The 22,771-nt window shown below is 45.4% G+C and overlaps 1 protein-coding gene across 3 annotated transcripts in view; it reads left to right on the top strand.

Annotated features, from left to right (window-relative positions):
• bub1bb (BUB1 mitotic checkpoint serine/threonine kinase Bb) overlaps positions 1–22,771 on the top strand; it is a 67,856-nt gene that overhangs the window by 8,150 nt on the left and 36,935 nt on the right. For all 3 annotated transcript variants that reach the window (XM_086003639.1, XM_086003637.1, XM_086003638.1), the window contains exons 2-5: positions 7,002–7,169; positions 9,204–9,263; positions 19,221–19,365; positions 20,010–20,206. In XM_086003639.1, the coding sequence (XP_085859765.1) occupies positions 7,036–7,169; positions 9,204–9,263; positions 19,221–19,365; positions 20,010–20,206 (536 nt within the window). In that variant the 5' untranslated portion in view covers positions 7,002–7,035. The remainder of the gene's footprint in view (positions 1–7,001; positions 7,170–9,203; positions 9,264–19,220; positions 19,366–20,009; positions 20,207–22,771) is intronic.

Genomic DNA, 22,771 nt, shown 5'->3' with positions numbered 1-22,771 from the left:
CTCTCTCTTTTCCTTAGCATGGGGTTTGTGAAACCAGTTATAGTGCCTCATGTGCATCTAGTTCAGCTTGCCTAAAATGGCATGCACCAGGGACTGAGTTTGGCCACCTTGTTTGTGTGGCACAGTACTTTTACTCATCAAGCTGTCGTTGAAGATTGAGTATTGATGTGACTTCTGAAAATGGACAACCCCGTCACTTTCTGTGATCATGTCCATTACATTGTAAAACAGAATTCCATTTTGTTAATTAAGTCAGATTATCAAGGTAGCCATGTTTGCAGGCTGCTGCATAGAGAAACAAGATCTGCAGTTTACACAATGCCTTATTACGCCTCCGAGCTTCACACAAGTTACTTTTGGAGTGCACTCATTTACGCATGCAGACATAGCATCCAATTTCTTCACGGCAAAATCCCACAAATAATGGAATGGATGGTCAGTTACTGTTGGATAATCGAATGTTGGACATTCTCTTTGAATAACTCCATGGAGTTTTAACCTCTGCCTGAACAGACAGATGGGATGTCAAGTTTGCGGTCTTATCCGAAGGATTGCAGTACTCGCTCTGTACTGCACGCAAGTGTCAGTGTAGATGGTGCTTAAGCAGAACTTAATTCCACAAAGTTGTATCTCGGAAGCGAGAGTGCTGCCAACTGAGCCAAGCTGGTAGTTGATACCTCGGCTTGGGAAAGGATGAAAGCATTTCACTCTGGGATCTGTATGCAACAACTTGTATTTCTAAAGCACCTTTGAATGTAGTAAAACATCCCAAGGCGCTTCACAAGAGTATTTTAAAACACAAAAATTTGACACCAAGCCACATAAGGATAAATTGGGGCAGGTGACCAAAAGCTTGGTCAAAGAGGTAGGTTTTAAGTAGCGTCTTGAAGGAGGAAAGAGAGGTAGCGAGGCGGAGAGGTTTAGGGAGGGAATTCCAGAGCTTAGGGCCTCGACAACAGAAGGCACGGCCACCAAAAGTTAACGATTATACATCGAGGCGCTGCTTAACCGGGAGCCAATGTAGGTCAGTGAGCACAGGGCAGATGGGCGAACGGGACATGGGAATGTGGGAGGCCAGCCAGGAGTGTGTTGGAATAGTCAAGTCTAGCGGTAACAAAGGCATGGATGAGGGTTTCAGCAGTGGATGAGCTGAGGCAAGGGTGGGGACGGGCGATGTTACGGAGGTGGAAGTAGGCGGTCTTAATTATGCTGTGGATATGTGGTCGGCAGCTCATTTCAGGGTCAAATCTGACACCAAGATTGCGAACTGTGGTTCAGCCTCAGACAGATGTTAGGGAGAGGGATGGAGTCAGTGGCTAGGGAATGGAGTTTGTGGCAGGGGCTGAAAACAATGGTTTCGTTCTTACCAATATTTAATTGGTGAAAATTTTTGCTCATCCAGAACTATGTCGGACAAGCAGTCTGACGAGTCACTTGTACAATTGCTGAGGGGGCAGAGAAGAGAAAGTAGGAGGTCTATTCATGCCAATAGCGTTGCCACTTTTTGCTGTATCCAAAACTAAACATTGACTAGACAGGAGTGGGGTTAATGGAGGATGAAAGAAGTGATTTCAGGAGAATGCAATTCTGGTCTACAGTGTAACTGCTAGAATGTTTTATTCTGCATTGTAATACCACTTTGATTTAATCTTGGCCATAGTAGTATTAATTATTGTAGAATCATACCAAGCCTATTGGTGTGCGTTGGTAGTTACGCTAAACCTTTTATAACTAGTCAGGCCTCAGCTGGAGTATTGCGTCCAATTCTGGACACCACATTTTAAGAAGGCTGTCAAGGCCTTCAAGAGGCTGCAGAAGAGATTTACTAGAATGGTACCAGGGATGAGGGACTTCATTATTATTGCATCTTGACCGAACAGTAATGAATAGAGGAGACAGAATGAACCTTTTACTATTTACTGAGTAAGTGGGTGGACATTACAGCACATTGTCTGCATAGCAGAACCCGAAACTGAAAGTGAAAGACAAAGTAAAACCGAGCCCCCCAGCACCCCCTTCAGGTAACAACTGGGACAAACTTCATTGAAGCAAAACTCAAAACACAACAATTATGTTGAGATGAGAGAAGCTGGGATTGTTCTCCTTTTGAGCAGAGAAGGTTAAGGGGAGATTTAATGGTCAAAATTGAGGGGTTTTGATTTGAATGAACAAATGTTTACAGATAAATCGCACTATTAAGCCATTATAACAATTTTGAAGGGTCTGCATCTGACACCTTAACTTGTCTATCCTCTACATCTGTGCTTTTCCAGCATTTTCTGTTTTTGTGACTAGACGTTGAGCTATATTTCAAATAGAAAGAAATGTTCTACTTGATCTCCACTTATGGTTCTTCACTGGTCACTTTTATATTTTATGCTACTGTAGCCTAGCTGGAAAATGCATACAATATACAGCAAACCATTCATGCTCACCGGGGAGGCCAAGCATTATCATGTGCCTTTTTTTTATTCCTTCATGGGATCTGGGCATCGCTGGCAAGGCCAGCATTTATTGCCCATCCCTAATTGCCCTTGAGAAGGTGGTGGTGAACCGCCTTCTTCAACCACTGCCGTCCATGTGGCGAAGGTACTCCCACAGTGCTGTTAGGGAGGGAGTTCCAGGATTTTGACCCATCGATGATATACTTCCAAGTCAGGATGGTGTGTGACTTGGAGGTGGTGTTCCTAAGCCTAAAGGAGGCTATGCATTATTCTTGCATGAATGGTTTGATTACCAATCAATTGGAAGCTGCAATTCAACCAGAAGCCACAATGCAATTACCTACTTCATTCAGTGAATGGCCATTTTCATCAGGTGACGAGTGAATTTTTATTAGTTCACTAGTTGCGTTTTGACATTCTGACTTTATGAAGTGCTCTTGGAAAAATGTTTCCTTTTTATGTCTGTTCACATATAAAGTATCTGTTGATCACTCTTTAGTTTCCTGAGATCAAGATAAAAGTGGGATTATTATTCAAATGGTGCTGTGGTTAATTGTAGCTTCCCTGGTGATCCTTTGATCCTTGCTGAGATAACTGATCTGAAACTGGAACCTTTGATTTGAAAGACATTGGGGGAGAAATTCATTATAGCCCAGGAATGGGCGGTAACTTTTGAAAAGTTTGAGAATTAGCACCAGGTGCTAATGCTTCAGACTACATGCAAAATTCAGTCTCATTGCACAAAAAGGTTTGGAGCACTAAATCAAGCTCTAATGGCCTAGCTCAGTGGCATTAAACTCGAAGCGCTGATCAATATCAGGTGCAGTCTAATCACAAGTCATCATTGCCACTGGCTCTTTCCAGTTCTTCGGGAGGTTCATTGATGCTGCAGAACCTCATTCTCATTATTGCTGGCTGTGCAGCCGTCTCGGCCAGCAGGTCAAGGAGAAGGAGCCGGACGACTCGAGCAGCCGTAATGAAGGCAGATCCACACCCCAGGGAGAGAGCCTGCCGATTCTGTGACCATGTATTGGAGGTGTTGGTGTTTGCAGTGGAAAGATGGAAGGCAGTGCTCTACCTGGCAAATGGCAGGAGGCACTCGTTGTAAGTCTTCCACACCATGTGGCGGGAGGTAGCCCAGCATGTCTCGGACCCGCACGCAGTGCAGGAAGAAATTTAACGACCTCGCTCGGGTGGTCAGGGTGAGTCAATGCTTCAACAAATGCTACATACCACCATCTGAACCACAGTCTTCACACACTGCCCAAAGCACCACACCCCCAGCACTCGGCCACCAACGATCTCTACTTACCAAACTCACACCCACATCTCGCACCCTGCACACAATGACAGCAATTCAACTATGGCAGGCACATCACCCAAACACATTGCTTCACACACTCACTCACACTCTCACTCACACTCACTCACTCAACAGGAGGGAGCATGAGTGCACAGGTGGGGGACAACCTGACACCCAGCCACTTTGAACTGGAGGAAAGAGTGCTGCAAATCATTGGGTGGTGGGTGCAGTGGCCACCAGCGATGTTGACCCTCTGGGACAACAATAGTATGTTCATCCCTACTCCTTCTCGCATCCCACTTCCCCCTCACCCCACAAGACTTTTGCACTTTCCAGCTAATCATGCTGTATGCGTGCCTTTCTCCCTTCCTTGCCCCCCCCCCCCCCCCCTCGCATTAACCCGACGTGTGCCTTTATGCTTTCAGATAATGAGCAAGCAGCTCAAATACTACGCATTCTTTAGAGGCTAGTATAGTAGCAGGATCTGCACAGGGTGATGCACTGGGGATGAGCGTGCTGCTGCAAGGCCAGGGGGAAAAGGGTTGCTCGAGAGTCCGCTACCCGGAGGGCGAGTTTTCGTACGACTTCTGCTGCAGAGGACTCGGATGAGGACCTCGATGGGGAGGCGTTCACAAGAAGGGTGATGGGCATGCACACGGAGATGATAGGTGCCCAAGAGCCCCATAGCAATTGTAAGGAGCGTGGAGGTGTCCGCCTCCAACATTGCACAGAGCTCTGCGCACACCATGGAACCCATCATTTGCAGTCCAGGCCTCATGCCGCGTGTGATGGGCGATGTCGCAGCTTCCGTTGCAGCACGGGCGGAAGCCAAGCAACGTCTTAGTGCTGTAATGCAATCTATGCTTGGTGACATTGATTCTCCGACTGCTCTCATTCAGTCTCCGCTTGATGCCATGCTTGTTGTGTGCAACTTGGCTGCTGCGTTTCCTACGTTACAACAGTAACTACACTCAGTACGTCATTGGCTGTAAAATGCTTTTGAGATGTCCAGTGGTCGTGAAAGTCTTTCTTTCTTCCTCCTCGTCTTTGTCCTCCTCCTCCTCCTCGCCCTCTTCCTTCTGAGGTGGTCCTGCAATTCCTGGTGGCAAGGGCTGGGCCCTCATGATGGCCAAGTTGTGGAGCATGCAGCAGACCACGACGAAATGGGACACCCGCTCAGCTGAGTGCTGGAGGAGGACTCCTGACTGGTCAAGGCAGAGGAACTGTTGCTTGAGCACCCCAATGGTCTGCTCAATGATGTTCCTGGTGGCAGCATGGCTCTCATTGTATGAGTGCTGAGTAGGAGTATTGGGGTTGCGGAGAGGTGTTATGAGCCAGGTGGAGAGCGGGTAGCCTTTGTCTCCGACCAGCCAGCCGCGAGCTTGATGTGGCTGGAAGAGTGCTGGCACAGGATGAAGGCATCGTGGCTGTTGCCAGGATAGCGGGCATTCACATTGAGGATTCGCTGTCTGTGGTCGCACATTGAGTGGTAGCATTTGTGGTTACAGAAGACCTCGGGATTGTTATGAGGTGCCCACAAAGCCACATGGGTAGTCAATGGCATCTTGCACCATGGGGAAGCCCGCTATCCTGGCAAAGCCACATGCACGTTTGTCCTACTTCTCTCTGGTGATGGGGAAGGAAATGTAATTCCCTCTCCTACTGTAGAGAGCCTCTGTGACCTCTCGGATGCGGCGATGGACGGCGAACTGCGAGATGTTAGCCATGTTTCCCGTAGCAGATTGGAAGGAACCGCTGATGAAGAAATTGAAGGCGACTGACCTTGACTGCCACTGAGAGCCGAGGTCGCCCTGATCTGAGGCTCGAGGTCTGGTTGCAGGAGGTGGCAGAGTTCGGTGACTACATCCTTGCTGAAGCGGAGCCTTCTAATGCACTGCTCCTTGCTTAATTGGAGGTAGGAGAAGTGCTCTCGGAATACCCTCGGAGGGTAAGGCCTCCTGTTGAGAGCCCTGATGGTCCTCCTCCTCCCTCTGTTCCACATGCTCCAGTTTTTCTCACTGCCTCCGCTCCCTCCGCCGTAGATCCTGGAGGGCGAGGTCGACTGCCAGCACAGCCCCCATTAATGTAACGATGTGCAACACTTTGAAATTTTGCCAGAATAAATGTAACATTTTTAGCAGCCACAACACTCCTGACACTAAAGAACCTTTAAATTACTGAATTAAACTCTTGCACAATGTCAAACTGACAAGGAAGCAGTGAAACAGCACTAACCTGACAGCTGCGGCGACTCTTTTAAATATTGCCTCTGGAGCCGCCATCCACCTGCTTCATGCCTCCGCTTCCTGTTGTCAGGGTGAGGCACTAAGGCAGGGGGCGATAATCAATTTGGCAGATCAGGCACTCTGAGCACACGATCTGCCTGGTACTAAAGCACCAGGTGTTAGCGGCGGCGCTAAAGGGTGACTGGATTTAGCTTGCGGCCCTGGAGTCGCCTCGCTCTGGCGCTAATTCATTGGCGGGCGCTAACTGGAGGCACTAACCAACTGAATTTCTCCCCCATTGTCTATCGTCTCCTCCATTGGAGGAGCTTGCTGTGTTGAATGGACTGATTGTTGGAACTGACTGCAATCCTGCTTCTCTACCTAAAATTTGTAGAAATTGGACAAATGTAATACAGTGCAAATTCTAGGTCTTTTCAGTCTTTCCCCCCCCCCCCCTCCCCTCCCCATTGGCTGTTGTGAAGTTGTTCTTGGAATCATGCATCACAAAAGGAGGCTCTTTGGCCCATCGTACCGGAGTCTGCTCTTTGAAGGAACCGTTCAACACCCCTGCGCTTTCTCCATAGCCATACAAATGTTTCCGTTTCACTGTTAATTCCAATTCCTTTTTGAAAGTTACTACTGAATCTGCTTCCACCACCCTTTCAAGCAGTGCATTCCAGGTCATAGCTTGCTGTGTCAAAACCATCTCCTGCTATAAGTGGAAACCTCTAGTCATGTGTGGTCTTTCCTAGTGATATACAATTCATCTTTTGATTACAGTAACTGGATATATATCTTTGGGATTAATTAAAATGGAATTTAATGCTACTTCAATGTCAAATTAAATTAGTGTAGAATTGCATCAAGTCTCCGGCTCATGACTATTGGTGTGTGTTGGTGCTTTCTCAAACTTGCTCTTCTCTTTCCTCTCCTTTACACCCTCCCCATACATCAATTAATCTTGGGTAATGTTTTGCCTGACCTCCTATGATTAGATTGATGGGAAACACTGCATGTCTTCATTTGCAGGGTTCTGCTTGTGAAGGCCGTATAATCTGGTAAAATGGCAGAAGCAGACTGGGAGCTGAGTAAGGAGAATGTGCAGCCTTTGAAACAAGGCCGAGACGTGAGTACACTTCAGGATGTACTTGCACAGCATGAAGGCCCAAGTCAGATCAGTATCCAGGAGCAGAAACTGTGAGTAATACTGTTCATTTGACTTCTTGGGGGAACCACTACTGCATTATCAGGGATTTCAGTGTGGTTGTGAATATAGGAAGAGGGGGACAAGCATGCTGTATTTGGGCACATGATCTTACTAAAACTGGAGTCTTGCACTGTAGCTTGAATCATGATAATGAGTTTAAAAGTACAGTATATGAATCACCCTGATAATTAGTGACACCTAAAATGTGTATGCAGTTGTCTTAAATTCCAGAATTTGAAATGTCAGTAGCTTCTGAGGGTGTCTGCCCATAGGAAGAGAAGACCCTTCAATATCACTGCACCTAACCAGAATACCTAGAAGTGCAATCAGTTTGGTTAGGGAGAACACCATTACCAGTGCATATATTTCTATTGTTTTTGATGTTGGTAGTTCTGGCAACGATGGTTATTGTCTAGCCCTAGTTGTCCTGAGCAGGAAAGGCTGCTGCCTTGCTTCATAGCAATTGTTTGTACAATTGAGTGGCTTGCAAGCCCAATTCAGGTGGCATTGAGACTGGAGTCGTGTGTAGGCCATACCAGGAAGGACTGTCAGATTCCTTTTCCTGAAAGACATTAGTGCATCAGTTGGGTCCGGACAACAAATTGGCAGCTTTCATGGCCATTTCCCTGGTGCCAACCTACAATTCACCAGATGTCTTGATTTTAGTTTCACCACTGGCCATGGTGGGATTTAAATTCCCACCCTCTAGTTGCTAGTGCATGGCAGTTCATAGTCAGACAGGGGTGGGGTGGTGCGGAGGAAAGGCTCCTTGTTCGAATATAGTCCTGGTTTGGGGTGTGAAGAGTGAGGTGGGGCTGTGCCTTCCCTATTGACTTTTCTCTTCAGAGCTGATGTGCCCACTAAGTTGGCAGCATCTTGTATCACAGTTTCAAACCTGACCCCAAAGTTTTCCATGTCCAACAATCTCTCCACAGTTGCTGATTGACTCGCTGCTGTGTTTTCAGCTTTTTCTAATTTCAGCATTTGCAATATTTTGCTTTTAATTATTTAGTCATTCCTGTTGAGGTCACCCAGTGATCCACCTGATCGTGATCCCTATTCCTTTGTTTCATTGGAAGGATTGAATGCTTTCACAACAGGGCACATAGCAAGTAACCTTCAAACATCTGCATGGATGAGAGAGAAAACCAACCATTGTGTGGAAGGCCCTTTAAATAAATTAAAGGAGTAAGCTCTATTTCTGTGACTTTCATTGGCAAATTCAGACATGCAGGTATTTACGATCTGTAACATTGCAGAGAAATGGACGGTCTTGGGAGAAATTTCTGTTTTCATTGAAGTAAGCTCCAGTTTGTGTTGATTTAATGCTCGGCAGTTCTATTTCTTCTACTGTTGGCACCCTAAATAGCAATTGGGTAGAGAGACTGCAGGGGCAACTTTCTGCTGCTAGTACTCTTCAAATAATATTTATATTGTCATCTTGGTTCTATGTGGACAGTTGTAGTTGTAAAGGATTTTTAAAAATTCTCTGGCTACAGGCCGGCCTTTATTGCCCACCTCCAGTTGTCCCTGAGAAGGTGGTTGGTGAGCCACCGCCTTGAACCACGGCATGGTGAAGGTGCTCCCAAGTTCCAGGTTTTTGGCCCAGCGACGATGAAGGAACGGCGATTCATGTCCAAGTCAGGATGGCTGTGACTTGGAGGGTAACTTGGGAGGTGATGGTGTCTCCATGCTCTTGCTGCCCCTTGTCCTTCTAGGTGGTGGAAGTTGAGGGTTTTGGAAGTTGAGGGTTTGCTGACTAGGGTGTATTAAAATGACATTGGATTGCTCAGCATCTCACCTGGAGAGCAGGCAATGATTCTTGACTTACTAAACACATTGTTAATATCAGAAATATAGTTTTTATATACCTCATTTTCCACACATGGATTGTCTGACTTGCAGCCATTTCATAACACTTAAATTAATGTCCATCACTGTTGATAGCTGTCTGTGTTCAACAAATGTGAACACTGAGCCTTACATCAGTTAACAATGTCATTTTATTAATGTATATTTTTCAGGGCTTTTGAGGCAGAAATCCGATTTTATTCTGGTAATGACCCTCTGGATGTCTGGGACAGGTAAGCAGTCAGGTTTTTAATCCTCTGCTTCACTAGAAGCGCAAGAATTTAGGATTCTACTTTATCCTAGATATTACTTTCCCTGAAGGCCTTGTTTTGTTAAATTTATTTGCCAAAATCCAATGGATAACTTGTGGTGATCAAATGATATTGAGCTTCCACAAATACCACTGATGTATCAACAATAATACAGAAATGCACAGTGGGACACCATCTGAAAGAACAGAGGACTGTTCAGGGGGACAGACTAGTGTTTCTGCAACTGCCGTATGGTGTTGCTTCCCTGGTGCCAGGAAAAAGGACATCACTAGGGGAAGGGGAACAGCTAGAAGTAGTGGTCCATGTGGGAACCAATGACCTAGGAAGGAAAAGTGTTGAGATTTTGCAATTGGTTTCCAAGAGCTCGGGAGGAAGTTTAAAAAGTAGGACCTCAAAGGTAGTAATCTCTGAATTAGTCCCAGTGCCAGGTGCTAGTAAGTATAGGATTAGTAGGATGAAACTGGTTAATGCATAGCTGGAGAAATGGTGCAGGAGGGAGAGTTTCAGTTTCCTGGGGCATCGGGATGAGTTCTGGGGCAGGAGGGAACTGTTCAATATGGATGGGTTGCAACTCAACAGAGCTGGGATCAATGTCCTCTGGGTTGGGGGGGTGGTAACTAGTGCTGTGGGGAGGCTTTAAACTAATTTGACTGGGGGATATGCACCAGAATGAAACATTAGCAAGCAGAAAGGAGTTGCATAGGAGTGGGAGAGACAAATAGCAGTAGAATAAATAGTGTAGAGCTGGAAGATGTAGGTGAGGTTTTAAATGAATATTTTGCATCTGTGTTCACTATGGAGAAGGACGATGTAGGCATAGAAATCAGGCAGGGGGATTGTGATATACTTGAACAAATTAGTATTGAGGTTTTAGTGGACTTAAATGTGGATAAATCCCCAGGCCCAGACAAGATGTATCCCAGACTGCTGTGTGAGACAAGGGAGGAGATTGCAGGGGCTCTGACACAAATTTTCACAACACCTCTGGCCACAGGTGAGGTGCCAGAGGACTGGAGGACATCTAATGTAGTACCATTATTCAAGAAGGGTAGTAGGGATAAACCAGGCAATTACAGGCCAGTGAGCCTAACATCAGTGGTAGGGAAATTATTGGAAAAAATTCTGAGGGACAGAATTAGTCTCCACTTGGAGAGGCAAGGATTAATCAAGGATAGTCAGCATAGTTTTGTCAGGGGGAGATTATGTCTAACCAATTTGATTGAATTTTTCGAGGGGGTGACTAGGTGTGTGGATGAGGGTAGTGCAGTTGATGTAGTCTACATGGACTTCAGTAAGGCTTTTGACAAAGTCCTGCATGGGAGACTGGTCAAGAAGGTAAGAGCCCATGGGATCCAGGGCAATTTGGCACATTAGATCCAAAATTGGCTTAGTGGCAGGAGGCAGAGGGTGATGGTCGAAGGTTGTTTGTGACTGGAAGCCTTTGTCCAGTGGTGTACCGCAGGGATCGGTGCTGGGTCCTTTGTTGTTTGTAGTGTACATTAATGATTTATTTAGATATGAATGTAGGAGGTATGATCAGTAAGTTTGCAGATGACACGAAAATTGGTGAAGTGGTAAATAGCGAGGAGGGAAGCCTCAGGCTACAAGACGATATAGACGGGTTGGTTAGATGGGCAGAACAGTGGCAAATGGAATTTAACCCTGAAAAGTGTGAGGTGATGCATTTTGGGAGGACTAACCAGGCAAGGGAATACATAATGAATGGTAGGACCCTAGGAAAGACAGAGGATCAGAGGGACCTTGGTGTGCATATACATAGGTCCCTGAGGGCAGCAGGACAGGTAGATAAGGTGGTTAAAAAGGCATATGGGATACTTGCCTTCATTAGCCGAGGCATAGAATATAAGAGCAGGGAGGTTATGATGGAGCTGTACAAAACGCTAGTTAGGCCACAGCTGGAATACTGTGTGCAGTTCTGGTCGCCACACTATAGGAAGGATGTGATTGCATTGGAGAGGGTGCAGAGGAGATTCACCAGGATGTTACCTGGGCTGGAGTGCTTCAGCTATGGAGAGAGACTGGACAGGCTGGGATTGTTTTCCTTAGAGCAGAGAAGGCTGAGGGGGAACCTGAGAAGTGTCCAAAATTATGAGGGGCATAGATAGGGAAGATGGAAAGGAACTTTTTCCCCTTGGTGGTGGGGTCAATAACCAGGGGGCATAGTTTCAAGGTAAGGGGCAGGAGGTTTAGAAGGGATTTGAGCAAAAACTTTTTCACCCAGAGGGTGGTTGGAATCTGCCTGAAAGGGTGGTAGAGGCAGGAACCCTCAACATTCAAGAAGCATTTAGATGAGCACTTGAAATGCCGTAGCATACAAGACTACGGGCCAAGTGCTGGAAAATGGGATTGGAATAGACCGGGCTTGATGGCTGGTGCAGACATGATGGGCTGCAGGGTCTCTTTCTGTGTTGTATGACTCTGACTGAGTAGTTCAGAAATAGGATTCAGACTGGGAAAATGCGAGGCAGTCTATGATGGATTTGGAATGCATGTGCGTAAATGCACATAGCGTGGTAAATAAAGTTGGTGACCTGCAGGCACAACTCGCCACATGGGACTACGATATAGTGGCAATAACAGAGACCTGGCTCAAAGAAGGGAAGAATTGGGAAATTAATATTCCTGGCTACAAGGTATTCAGGAAAGAAAGGAGGATGAGATAGTTGAGGGATCAAAGACCGAATCTATTTGGATAGAATTGAAGAACAATAGAGGAGCTATTGCACTACTGGGTGTATACTCTCGGCCACCAAATATTGGAAAGGAGATAGAGGAGCAAAATTACAGAAAAATACAACTATAGAGTAGTGATAATGGGGAATTAAATTATCCCAATATAGTAACCGTGTAAACATAGAAACATAGAAGATAGGAGCAGGAGTAGGCCATTCGGCCCTTCGAGCCTGCTCCGCCATTCAACGAGATCATGGCTGATCATCCAAACCCTAGCACCCGGTCCCTACACCGACAGCCATCCCACCCAAGCCCTATCCCCGTAACCCCACGTATTTAATCCCCCCTAACACTAAGGGTCAATTTTTATCATGGCCAATCAACCTAACCTGCACATCTTTGGACTGTGGGAGGAAACCGGAGCACCCGGCAAAGAGGGAAAAGAAATCCTGAAATGTGTATGAGAACTTTCTTGAACAGTGTGTTTCCAGCCCAACAAGGGAGGAAGGAAGGAAGCCGTGCTGGATCTAGTTTTGGGGAATGAAGTAGAGCACGTTTCAGTGGGGGAGTATTTGGAGAACAGTGATCATAGTATCATGTTTAGAATAGTTTTGGAAAAGGGCAAGGAACAATCAAGTGTAAAAATACTTAACCGGAGGGGAGCTAATTTCAATGAGTTAAGGCATCTTGCCCGGGTGGATTGGAATCATAAATTGGTAGGCAAAACAGTAATTGAACAGAAGAGGCTTTCAATGAGGAGATGGTTTGGGTACAGAATATACACATTCCAACGAGGGGGAAAAGGAAGGGCATCCACAGCTAGAGCTCACTGGATGACTAAAGATGGCGATTAAAGGGAAGTAGATGCCAAATGTAAGGTTCATGATACAGTAGAGAACCAAGATGAACTCAAAGTAGAGGAGATCTCAAAGGAAATAAGGGGAGGGGGTAAAAAAAAGTGAGAATAGATTAGTGGCTAACAAAGGGAGCCCAAATTTTTTTTGTAAACATAATAAAAGTTAGTCGAAAGAAGATTGGGGCCGATTTAGGGACAGAAAAAGAGCTCTTCCTGTGGTGGCAGAGGTAATGGCTGAAGTAATAAATAAATACTTTGCATTGATCTTCTAGAGAAGAGGATGCTGCCATTGCAGCAGTAAAGGAGGTAATAGTGATATTGGATAAGAACATATGAAATAGGAGCAGGAGTCGGCCCTTCGAGCCTGCTCCGCCATTCAATGAGATCATGGGTGATCTTCTGCCTCAACTCCATTCACCGGCCCTATCGCCATATCTCTTGATGCCTTTACTAGTCAAAAATCTATCGACTTCTGTTTTGAATATACCCAATAACTGAGCCTCCCCAGCCCTCTGGGGTAGAGAATTTCAGAGATTCACCACCCTCTGAAGAAATTTCTTCTCATCTCAGTCCTGAATGGTCTACCCTTTATCCTGAGGCTGTGGCCCCTGGTTCTAGACTCCCCAGCCAAGGGAAACATTCTCCCAGCATCCACCCCATCAAGCCCTGTAATAATTTTGTATGCTTCAATGAGATCCCCTCATTCTTCTGAATTCAAGAGAATACAGGCCTAGTTTACTCAATCTCTTATACGACAGTCCCGCCATCCCATGAATCAATCTCGTGAACATTCGTTGCACTCCCTCTATGGCAAGTATATCCTTCCTTGGGTAAGGAGACCAAAATTGTACATGGTACACCAGGTGTGGTCTCACCAAGGCCCTATATAATTGGAGTAAGACTTCTTTACTCCTGTACTCAAATCCTCTTGTAATGAAGGCCAGCATACCATTTGCCGCCTTAATGGCTTGCTGCACCTGTGCATTCACTTTCAGTGTCACATGTACAAGGACACCCAGGTCCCTTTGAGCATCTGCATTCCCCAATCTTTCACCATTTAGGAAATACTCTGCCTTTCTATTTTTTCTACCAAGTGGATAACGTCACATTTATCCACATTATATTCCATCTACCATGTTCTCGCCCACTCACTGAGCCTGTCGAGATCCCCTTTAAGCCTCTTCACAACTGACACTGCTACCTAGCTTTGTATCATCAGCAAATTTGGAAATGTTACATTTAGTCCCCTCATCCAAATCATTGATATAGATTGTGAATAGCCGGGGCCCAAGCACCGATCCTTGCGGTATCCCACTAGTCACAGCCTGCCATCCTGAAAAAGGCCTGTTTATCCTTCCTCTTTGTTTTCTGTCTGTTAACCAATTCTCAATCCATGCTAGTATATTACCCCCAATTCCATGTGCCCTAATTTTGTTCACCAACCTCTTGTGTGGGACCTTATTGAAGGCCTTCTAAAAAAATCCAGATACACCACATCTGGTTCCCCTTTGCCTGCCCCACTAGTTATATCCTCAAAGAACTCCAATAGGTTTGTCAAACAGGATTTCCCTTTCATAAATCCATGTTGACTCTGCCCAATCTTACTATTAGTTTCTAAGTGCCCAGTTATTGCATCCTTTATAACAGATTTCAGCATTTTCCCAACTACTGATGTGAGGCTAACGGGTCTGTAGTTCCCTGTTTTCTCTCTCCCTCCTTTCTTAAATAGCGGGGTTACATTTGTTATCCTCCAATCTGCAGGAACCGTTCCAGAATCTATAGACTTTTGGAAGATGACAAGCTATGCGTCCACTATCCCAATGGCCACCTCTTTCAAAACCCTAGGATGTAGGTCCTTGGGATTTATCAACTTTTAGTCCCATTAATTTTGCTAGTACTGTTTTTTTTACTAATTTCTTTAAGTTCCTCATTCTCGCCACACCCTTGGTTTTCTTGTATTTCTGGGAGGTTTTTTGTCTTCCTCCGTGAAGACAGAAACAAAGTATTTATTTAATTTCTCTGCCATTTCCTCATTATAAATTCTCCCGTCTCTGACTGTAAAGAACCTACATTTACCTTTGCCAGTCTTTTCCTTTTCACATACCTGTAGAAGCTTTTACAATCAGTTTTTATATTTTTTGCTAGTTTGTGCTCATTCCATTTTCCCTTTCTTTATCAATTTCTTGGTCCCCCTTTGCTGATTTCTAAAAAGATCCCAATCCTCAGGCTGACTGCTTTTTCTGGCAACTTTATAAGCTTCCTCCTTTGACTCAATACTAGTTTTAATTTCTTTTGTTAGCCATGGTTGGATCACTCTTCCTTTTGGGTTTTTATGCCCTAGAGGACTGTTTGTTGCAAATTATGCATTATTTCCTTGAACGTTAGCCATTGTATGTCCACCTTCATACCTTTTTAGTGTAGTCTCCCAATCTACCATGGTCAATTTGTCCCTCATACCCTTGTAGTTTCCTCTGTTTAGGTTGAAGACCTTAGTTTCAGATTGGACTACATCACTCTCAAACTTAATGTAAAATTCAATCATATTATGGTCACTTGTCCCTAAAGGCCCCTTTACCACAAGATTATTGATTAGCCCTTTCTCATTACACAGTACCAGATCAGAATAGCCTGTTCCCTGGTTGGTTCCTCCACATACTGATCCAGGAAACCATCTCGCATGCATTCCAAGAAGTCGTCCTCCACACCATTAGTGGTAATTTGATTTGCCCAGTCAATATGTAGATTAAAGTCTCCCATGATTACCGTATTGCCCTTGTTACATGCACTTCTAATCTCTTGATTGATACTGTGCCCTACATTACCATTACTGTTTGGTGGCCTATACACAACTCCCACCAATGTTTCCCTCCCTTTGCTGTTTCTTCGCTCCATCCCAACAGATTCCAGTTCTACGTCACGATCTGCCGAGCCAAGATCTTTTATCTCTACCATATCAATCTCATCCCTTATTAACAACGCTACGCCACCTTTTCCTTTTTGTCTGTCCTTTGTAAATGTTGAGTAACCTGGAACATTCAGTTCCCAGCTTTGGTTACCCTGCAACCATGTCTCTAATGGCAATTACATCATACCCATTTACTTCTATTAGTGCCATTAATTCAGCCACCTTGTTACGAATACTACGTGCATTTAGATAAAGTGCCTTCAACTTTGCCTGTTTAATATTTTTCTGCACTTGGACCCTCTTTACTGTTGGCCTTTGTTTCTGCTCCCTACTAGTTTTGCTGACTAGTTTTCTAACTTGCACATCCAGCTTTGTTTCTCTCCGTTCTGGGCCCACAATTGGGTTCCCAGCCTCCTGGCAAGATAAGATGAGATAAAATAGATCAAGAGGACGTACTTAAAAGGTTGGCAGTACTCAAAGTAGAAAACTCATGCAGTACAGATGGGATGCATCCTAGATTAGAGGGAAGTAAGGGTGGAAATTGTGGAGGCGCTAGCCACAATCTTCCTTGGATATGGAGGATTGTGCCACAGGACTAGAGGATTGCAAATGTTACACTCCTGTTCAAAAAAGCCGAGCAGCATAAACCTGGCAATTAACATCGATGGTGGGGAAACTTTTTTTTAGAGATATTAAGCCGGGCCAAAATTAATTGACACTTGGCAAAGTATGGGCAAATAAATTAAGGCCAGCATGGATTTATTAAAGGGGGGGGGGGGTGGAGGGAGTGTATGAGTCATAGTCATATGGCACAGAAGGAGGCCATATGGCCCATCGAGTCCATGCTGGCTCTCTGGAGCAATCCAGTCAGTCCCATTCCCCCACTCTATCCCTGTTGCCCTGCAAGTTTATTTCCCTCAAGTGCCTATCCAGTCTCCCCTTAAACATTGAGTGTCTCCGCTTCCACCACTTCTGTCGGCAGCGAGTTCCAGGTAACCACCACTTTTTTCCTCATCATCCCTGTATCTCTTGCCCAAAACCTTAAATCTGCACCCCCTAGACCTTGTACATCAACTAGTGGGAACAGCCTTTCCCCATCTAGCCTATCCAAACCTGTCATAATCTTGTACACCTCTATCAAATCACCCCTCAACCTCCTTTGCTCTAATGAAAACAAATCCAGCTTCTCCAACCTGTCCTTGTAGCGAAGATCCCCCATCCCCGGAACCATTCTGGTAAATCTCCTCTGCACCCTCTCAAGGGCCTTCACATCCTTCCTAAAGTGTGGTGGCCAGAACTGGATGCAATATTCCAGTGTGGCCTAACCAGCACTTTATAAAGGTTCAGCATAACTTCTCTACTTTTGTACTCAATACCTCTGTTTATGAAGCCCAAGGTCCCATATGCTTTGTTAACCACTCTCTCAATATGTCCCACCACCTTCAGGGACCTATGCACATTAACTCCCAGGTCCCGCTGCCCTGGCACTCTTTAAAACTGTGCCATTAAGTGTATATTGCCTCTTCCTGTTCCTTCTGCCAAAATGCATCACCTCACACTTCTCTGTATTAAATTCCATCTGCCCATTCTGCTAGCCTTTGTCCTGTTGCAGTCAATTGTTATCATCATCACTGTTTGCCACACCCCCAAGTTTGTTGTCATTGGCAAAATTAGAAATTCTGCTTTGTATTCCAATATGCAGGTAATTCATATATACCAAAAAAGCAGTGGCCCCAGCACTGACCCTTGGGGAACACCACTGTCTTCCATTCTCCAGTCTCAAACAGCCATTTACCACAACTTGCTGTTTTCTTTCCTTTGCCCCAGAGGGCTGTGAATGCTGAGTCTTTGAGTATATTCAAGGCTGAGATCGATAGATTTTTGGACTCTAGGGGAGTCGAGGGATATAGAGATCGGGCGGGAAGGTGGAGTTGAAGTCGATGATCAGCCATGATCTTATTGAATGGGGGAGCAGGCTCGAGGGGCCGTATGGCCTACTCCTGCTCTTATTTCTTATGTTCTTAAGCCAATTCCTTATCCAAGCTGCCACTGATGCACCTATTCCATGAGCCTCAATTTTGTTAACCAGCTTTCTATGTGGTACTTTGTCAAACACCTTCTGAAAATCCATGTAGACAACATCCATTGCATTCCCTTCATCAATCCTCTGTTACTTCCATCAAAAAATTCAATTAGATTAGTCAAACATGATCTGCCTTTTACAAATTAGTGTTGGCTCTCCTTAATTAGCTTAAACCTCCCCAAGTGCCTGTTAAATGAGTTGATTTGAGCTCTTTGAAGTAAGGGAGAGGGTTGCTGTTGTGTATATGGATTTTCAAAACTCATTTGATAAAGTACCACATGATAGACTTGTTAACAAGATTAAAGGCCATAGGATTGAAGGGGTAGTGGCAGTGTGGGTACAATATTGGCTAAGGGACAGAAAGCAGAGAGTAGTGGTAACTGATTGTTTTCAGACTGGAGGGGGGTATCGTGTGTTTCCCAGGGCTGGTATTGGACCACTGCTCTTTTTGATGTATAGTAATGACTTGGACTTGGACTTGGGTATACAGGGCATAATTTTAAAGTTTGCAGCTGATACAAAATTCTGAAATGTAGTAAACAATGAGGCGGATAGTAACAGACTTCAGGAGGACATACGGACTGGTGAAATGGGCAGACACATAGCAGGTGAAATTTAATGTAGTGCAGTGTGAAGCTTTACATTTTGGTAAGAATGAGGAGTGGCAATATGAACTAAATGGTACAATTTTAATTTGGTGTACAGGAAGAGAGACCCGGGAGTGTACGTACATAAATCTTTGAAGGTAGCAGGACAAGTTGAGATGGTTTTTTTTTTAAAAAGCATATGGGATCCTTGACTATTAATAGACGAATAGAGTACAAAAGCAATGAAGTTATGCTAAACTTTTATAAAATACTGGATAGGCCTCAGCTGGAGTATTGTGTTCAGTTCTGTGCACCACACTTTAGGAAAGGTGTCAAAGCCTTGGAGAGGGTGCTAAAGAGATTTACGAGAATGGTCCCGGGATGAGGGACTTCAGTTATGTGGAGAAGCTGGGGTTCTTCTTGGAGTGGAGCAGAGAAGGTTAAGAGGAGATTTGATAGGTGTTCAAAATCATGAATGGTTTGATAGAGTAAATAAAGAGAAATTGTTTCCAGTGGCAGAAGGGGAAAAAATTACAGGGTTTGGGGAAAGAGCAGGGCAGTGGGATTAATTGGATAGCTCTAGCAAGAGTCTGTGCAGGCAGGATGGGATGAAAAGCCTCCTTCTGTGCTATATCATTGAGTCTCTGAAATCTTGTATGAAAGACATCTTGCATGCCATTGTGTAAATTTGTTGTGCACTGTCCACAAACTAGTGCAACTATCTGCATTGGCTATTCAACTGCTGACTGCATTGACTAAATACTACTGGCTTTTCTTTTTGGCTTTGGAACAGGTATATCAAATGGACAGAACAGGTGTTTCCACATGGTGGAACAGATAGTAATCTCTCGGCTCTATTGGAGAGAGATTTGAAACTCTTCCTAAAGGATGAACAATACTACAGCGACCTGCGATACCTTGGTCATTGGTTAAAGTTTGTAAGTGTGCTTTTGTTAAATAAATGTTAGATACTTGTTACAGTCCTCTGCTTTCTATGACTCTGGCCTATTTGTTACCCCAGTAATGAATATTGTTGGTTAATTAATTCATGCTAGTTCACAAAATCTAACTGAGTTAACTTTTTTCCTAATTCTCTCCTCTCATGGCGGCAGTGAATTATGCTGGGTTATGATTGAGTGCCATCAATCTGGTACTTTGTCTAAGTGACCATTCTTCACGTATTGGTGTACACAATAAATACCACTGAGCTATTTTACTCAAGGTCAATCCTCGTTAGACTTCTGTTGATCTCTTAGTCGTGTCACTCGCTCAGTATCAAGAGTGGGAACTCTGGCACTTATTTACTCTCCCTTAAGCCAATTGTGGTACCTTTTCTAAAGTTTAAAACAAAGGACTGGACAAATAGTTAAATGCCACAGATAAAATGTTGGGGAGAATGAATGATCATAAACTTCACTTTACTGCAGTTGGAGTAATAAATTGGTGAAATGCACTTGTCATAGGAAGCATTGCATTGCCTATCTGAGCAGTTGGTTGTCAGTAATACTCTGCACAATGTTGACCTTCCATTACAAAATTGCTACTTTTGTAGTCCTTTACAAGCAATGTTAATCCCTTCCAGGTTGAGTACTGTACTGATCCACTAGAAATCTTTGACTTCTTAAAGAGCAAAGGAATCGGTGTATCACATGCTGCTCTCTACATTGCCTGGGCTGAACGGTATGAGCTTCTAGGGAACAACAAAAAGGCAGAAGCTGTCTTGCAAGAAGGGATTCAGCTCAAGGCTGAGCCTCTTGAAAAACTGCAGCACCATCACAGGTAATTGCATGCTGTTTTATGTCTAATCAGGGTTTAGTACTGATTATTTTTGGCTATTGTTTGGGCAGATTTTCTGGCTGAATTATTGAGTGGACAAAATTGCCTGTTTTAAAGCTTGGGCATTAGAGTATCTGGGAACTGTGGGACTTTTTCTATTTTGCATGGTGGGGAGAAGTGGGCAGTGAGAGTTCACTCTCTTGCCAACTCCTTTCTATGTTTTTGTGTTAGCTGTGACTAGTAACACTTTTGCCTACAAGTCAGAAGGTTGTGGATTCAAGTCCCTCTCCATAGTTTAGAGCACTGATGGGCCTTCAATAACCACAAAACTAGAAGTTATAGACTTAAACAAGTTGGCTTTTAATCACTAAGATCAGAGCTAACATCTCAACACGCCGACTGGTTCACAGGAATGAGTTATACAGATCCTGGGATCTTTATGTAAGAGAAGTCAGGGGCGGAGCCAAGACCTGGAACCTCCCAGGTTAGTCGGGAAAGAGGAAGTGAAACTATACACAGTGGGGGAGGGTAATATACATGAGTGCAAAACGAATACAGGATCAAGACAAACAGATTTCATTACATTCACCCCTTCTATAGATTTAGTCCATCGGGGTGATGTTTCTTAAAAGTTGGTATAAGTGAGTCTGTCAGGAGGTTTTGCAGTTCTCGATGATCGGCGCAAAGCCGGTTGGGGTGCCTCTAGGGGAGTGGATTCTGGTTCCTCTGCTGTCCGGGCCTCTGCAGTGTCTTCCAGGTTATCTGCAGTGTCCTCCAGGTTAAAGTTGGGTATTGATACCTCTGGGCGTCCTGTCTCTTTGTAGTGTAGGTCTTCATCGGGTAGTCTCCCATCGTTCTCTCCGCTCCCCGAGGGAGCAAGGTCTTTTATGGAAACAGTGTCCTCTCGCCCGTCAGAGTATTCGATATAGGCGTACTGAGGGTTTGCATGGAGGAGCTGTACCTTTTCCACAAGGGGGTCCGTTTTATGGCCTCTCACGTGCTTCCGCAATAGTACTGTCCCTGGAGACATCAGCCACGCGGGTAGAGATATGCCTGAGGTGGAGTTCCGGGGGAAAACGAACATCTCTTCGTGAGGGGTAGTGTTAGTGGCAGTACATAACAGAGACCTTATGGAGTGGAGCACGTCTGGGAGGACTTCCTGCCAGCGGGAGGTCGGAAGGCCTTTTGACTTTAAGGCCAACGTGACAGCCTTCCAAACAGTAGCATTCTCCCTTTCCACTTGCCCATTACCCCGGGGGTTGTAGCTAGTGGTTCTGCTAGTGGCTATCCCCTTCGAGAGCAAGAACTGGCGCAGCTCGTCACTCATGAATGACGTCCCTCTATCGCTGTGTATGTAGTTCGGCATGCCAAACATGCAAAATAGATTACAGACACTTGATGACCGTGGCACTGGTCATTTCTGGGCAGGGAATGGCGAAGGGGAAGTGGGAATATTCATCAATGATATTGAGGAAGTATACGTTACGGTCGGCAGAGGGAAGGGGTCCCTTGAAGTCCAGACTTAGGCGCTCGAGTGGCCGTGTGGCTTTGATAAGGTGTGCACGGTCAGGCCTGTAGAAACGAGGCGTGCATTCCGCGCAGATGCGGCAGGCTCTGGTCATTGCCCTGACCACCTCGATGGAGTGGGGCAGATTGCGGGACTTTATAAAATGGTATAGTCGGGTGACCCCTGGGTGACAGAGGTCGTTGTGGAGACCCTGTAATTTGTCCGTATGAATGCTGGCACACATTCCCCGCGATAGGGCGTCTGGGGGTTCATTAAGGGCTCCCGGCCTGTACATAATATCATAGTCGAACGTGGATAGTTCGATCCTCCACCTGAGTATTTTGTCATTCTTGATTTTCCCCCTTTGTTATTAAACATGAAAGCCATCGACCGCTGGTCGGTGAGCAGGGTGAAACGTTTGCCGGCTAGGTAGTGTCTCCAGTGCCGCACTGCCTCCACTATAGCCTGTGCCTCCTTCTCGACAGAAGAGTGCCTGATTTTAGGTCCCTGAAGGGTTCGGGAGAAGGCCACAGGTCTCCCAGCCTGATTGAGGGTCGCAGCTAAGGCAAAGTCTGACGCATCGCTTTCGACTTGAAAAGGAATGCATTCGTCCACTGCACACACTGCAGCCCTTTCAATGTCCTGTTTAATACAGGTAGACTACCCTTTATCCGGACTTCCGAAAACCAAAACCCTCTAAAAACCGAAGGTATTTTCGTTCAGCACAAGTCGTGCGTACGACTTATGCTGAACGAAAAAACCTTCGGTTTTTAGAGGGTTCCGGTTGCGGAAGTTCGGATAAAGGGTAAGTCGTGCGCACGACGACTCCGCCAGCCCCGACAACCGCGGACCCCGACAACCGCCGACCCCGCCAGCCCCGACAACCGCCGACGAGCCCCGACAACCGCCGACGTACCCCGCCGGCGTGCCCCGACCCCCGCCGACCCCGACTGACTTACGCTGAGCGTCAACGTAAGTCGTGCGTACGACCCCCCGCCAGCCCCGACAACCGCCAGCCCCGACTGACTTACGCTGAGCGTCAGCGTAAGTCGTGCGCACGA

This window comes from Somniosus microcephalus, chromosome 12 (assembly GCF_052327205.1).
Source record: "Somniosus microcephalus isolate GS21.2 chromosome 12, FLI_Smic_1.0, whole genome shotgun sequence".
NCBI classification, from domain to species: domain Eukaryota; kingdom Metazoa; phylum Chordata; class Chondrichthyes; order Squaliformes; family Somniosidae; genus Somniosus; species Somniosus microcephalus.
Note: the sequence above shows the minus strand (reverse complement) of the source record. Positions and strands in the feature narration are given on the sequence as shown.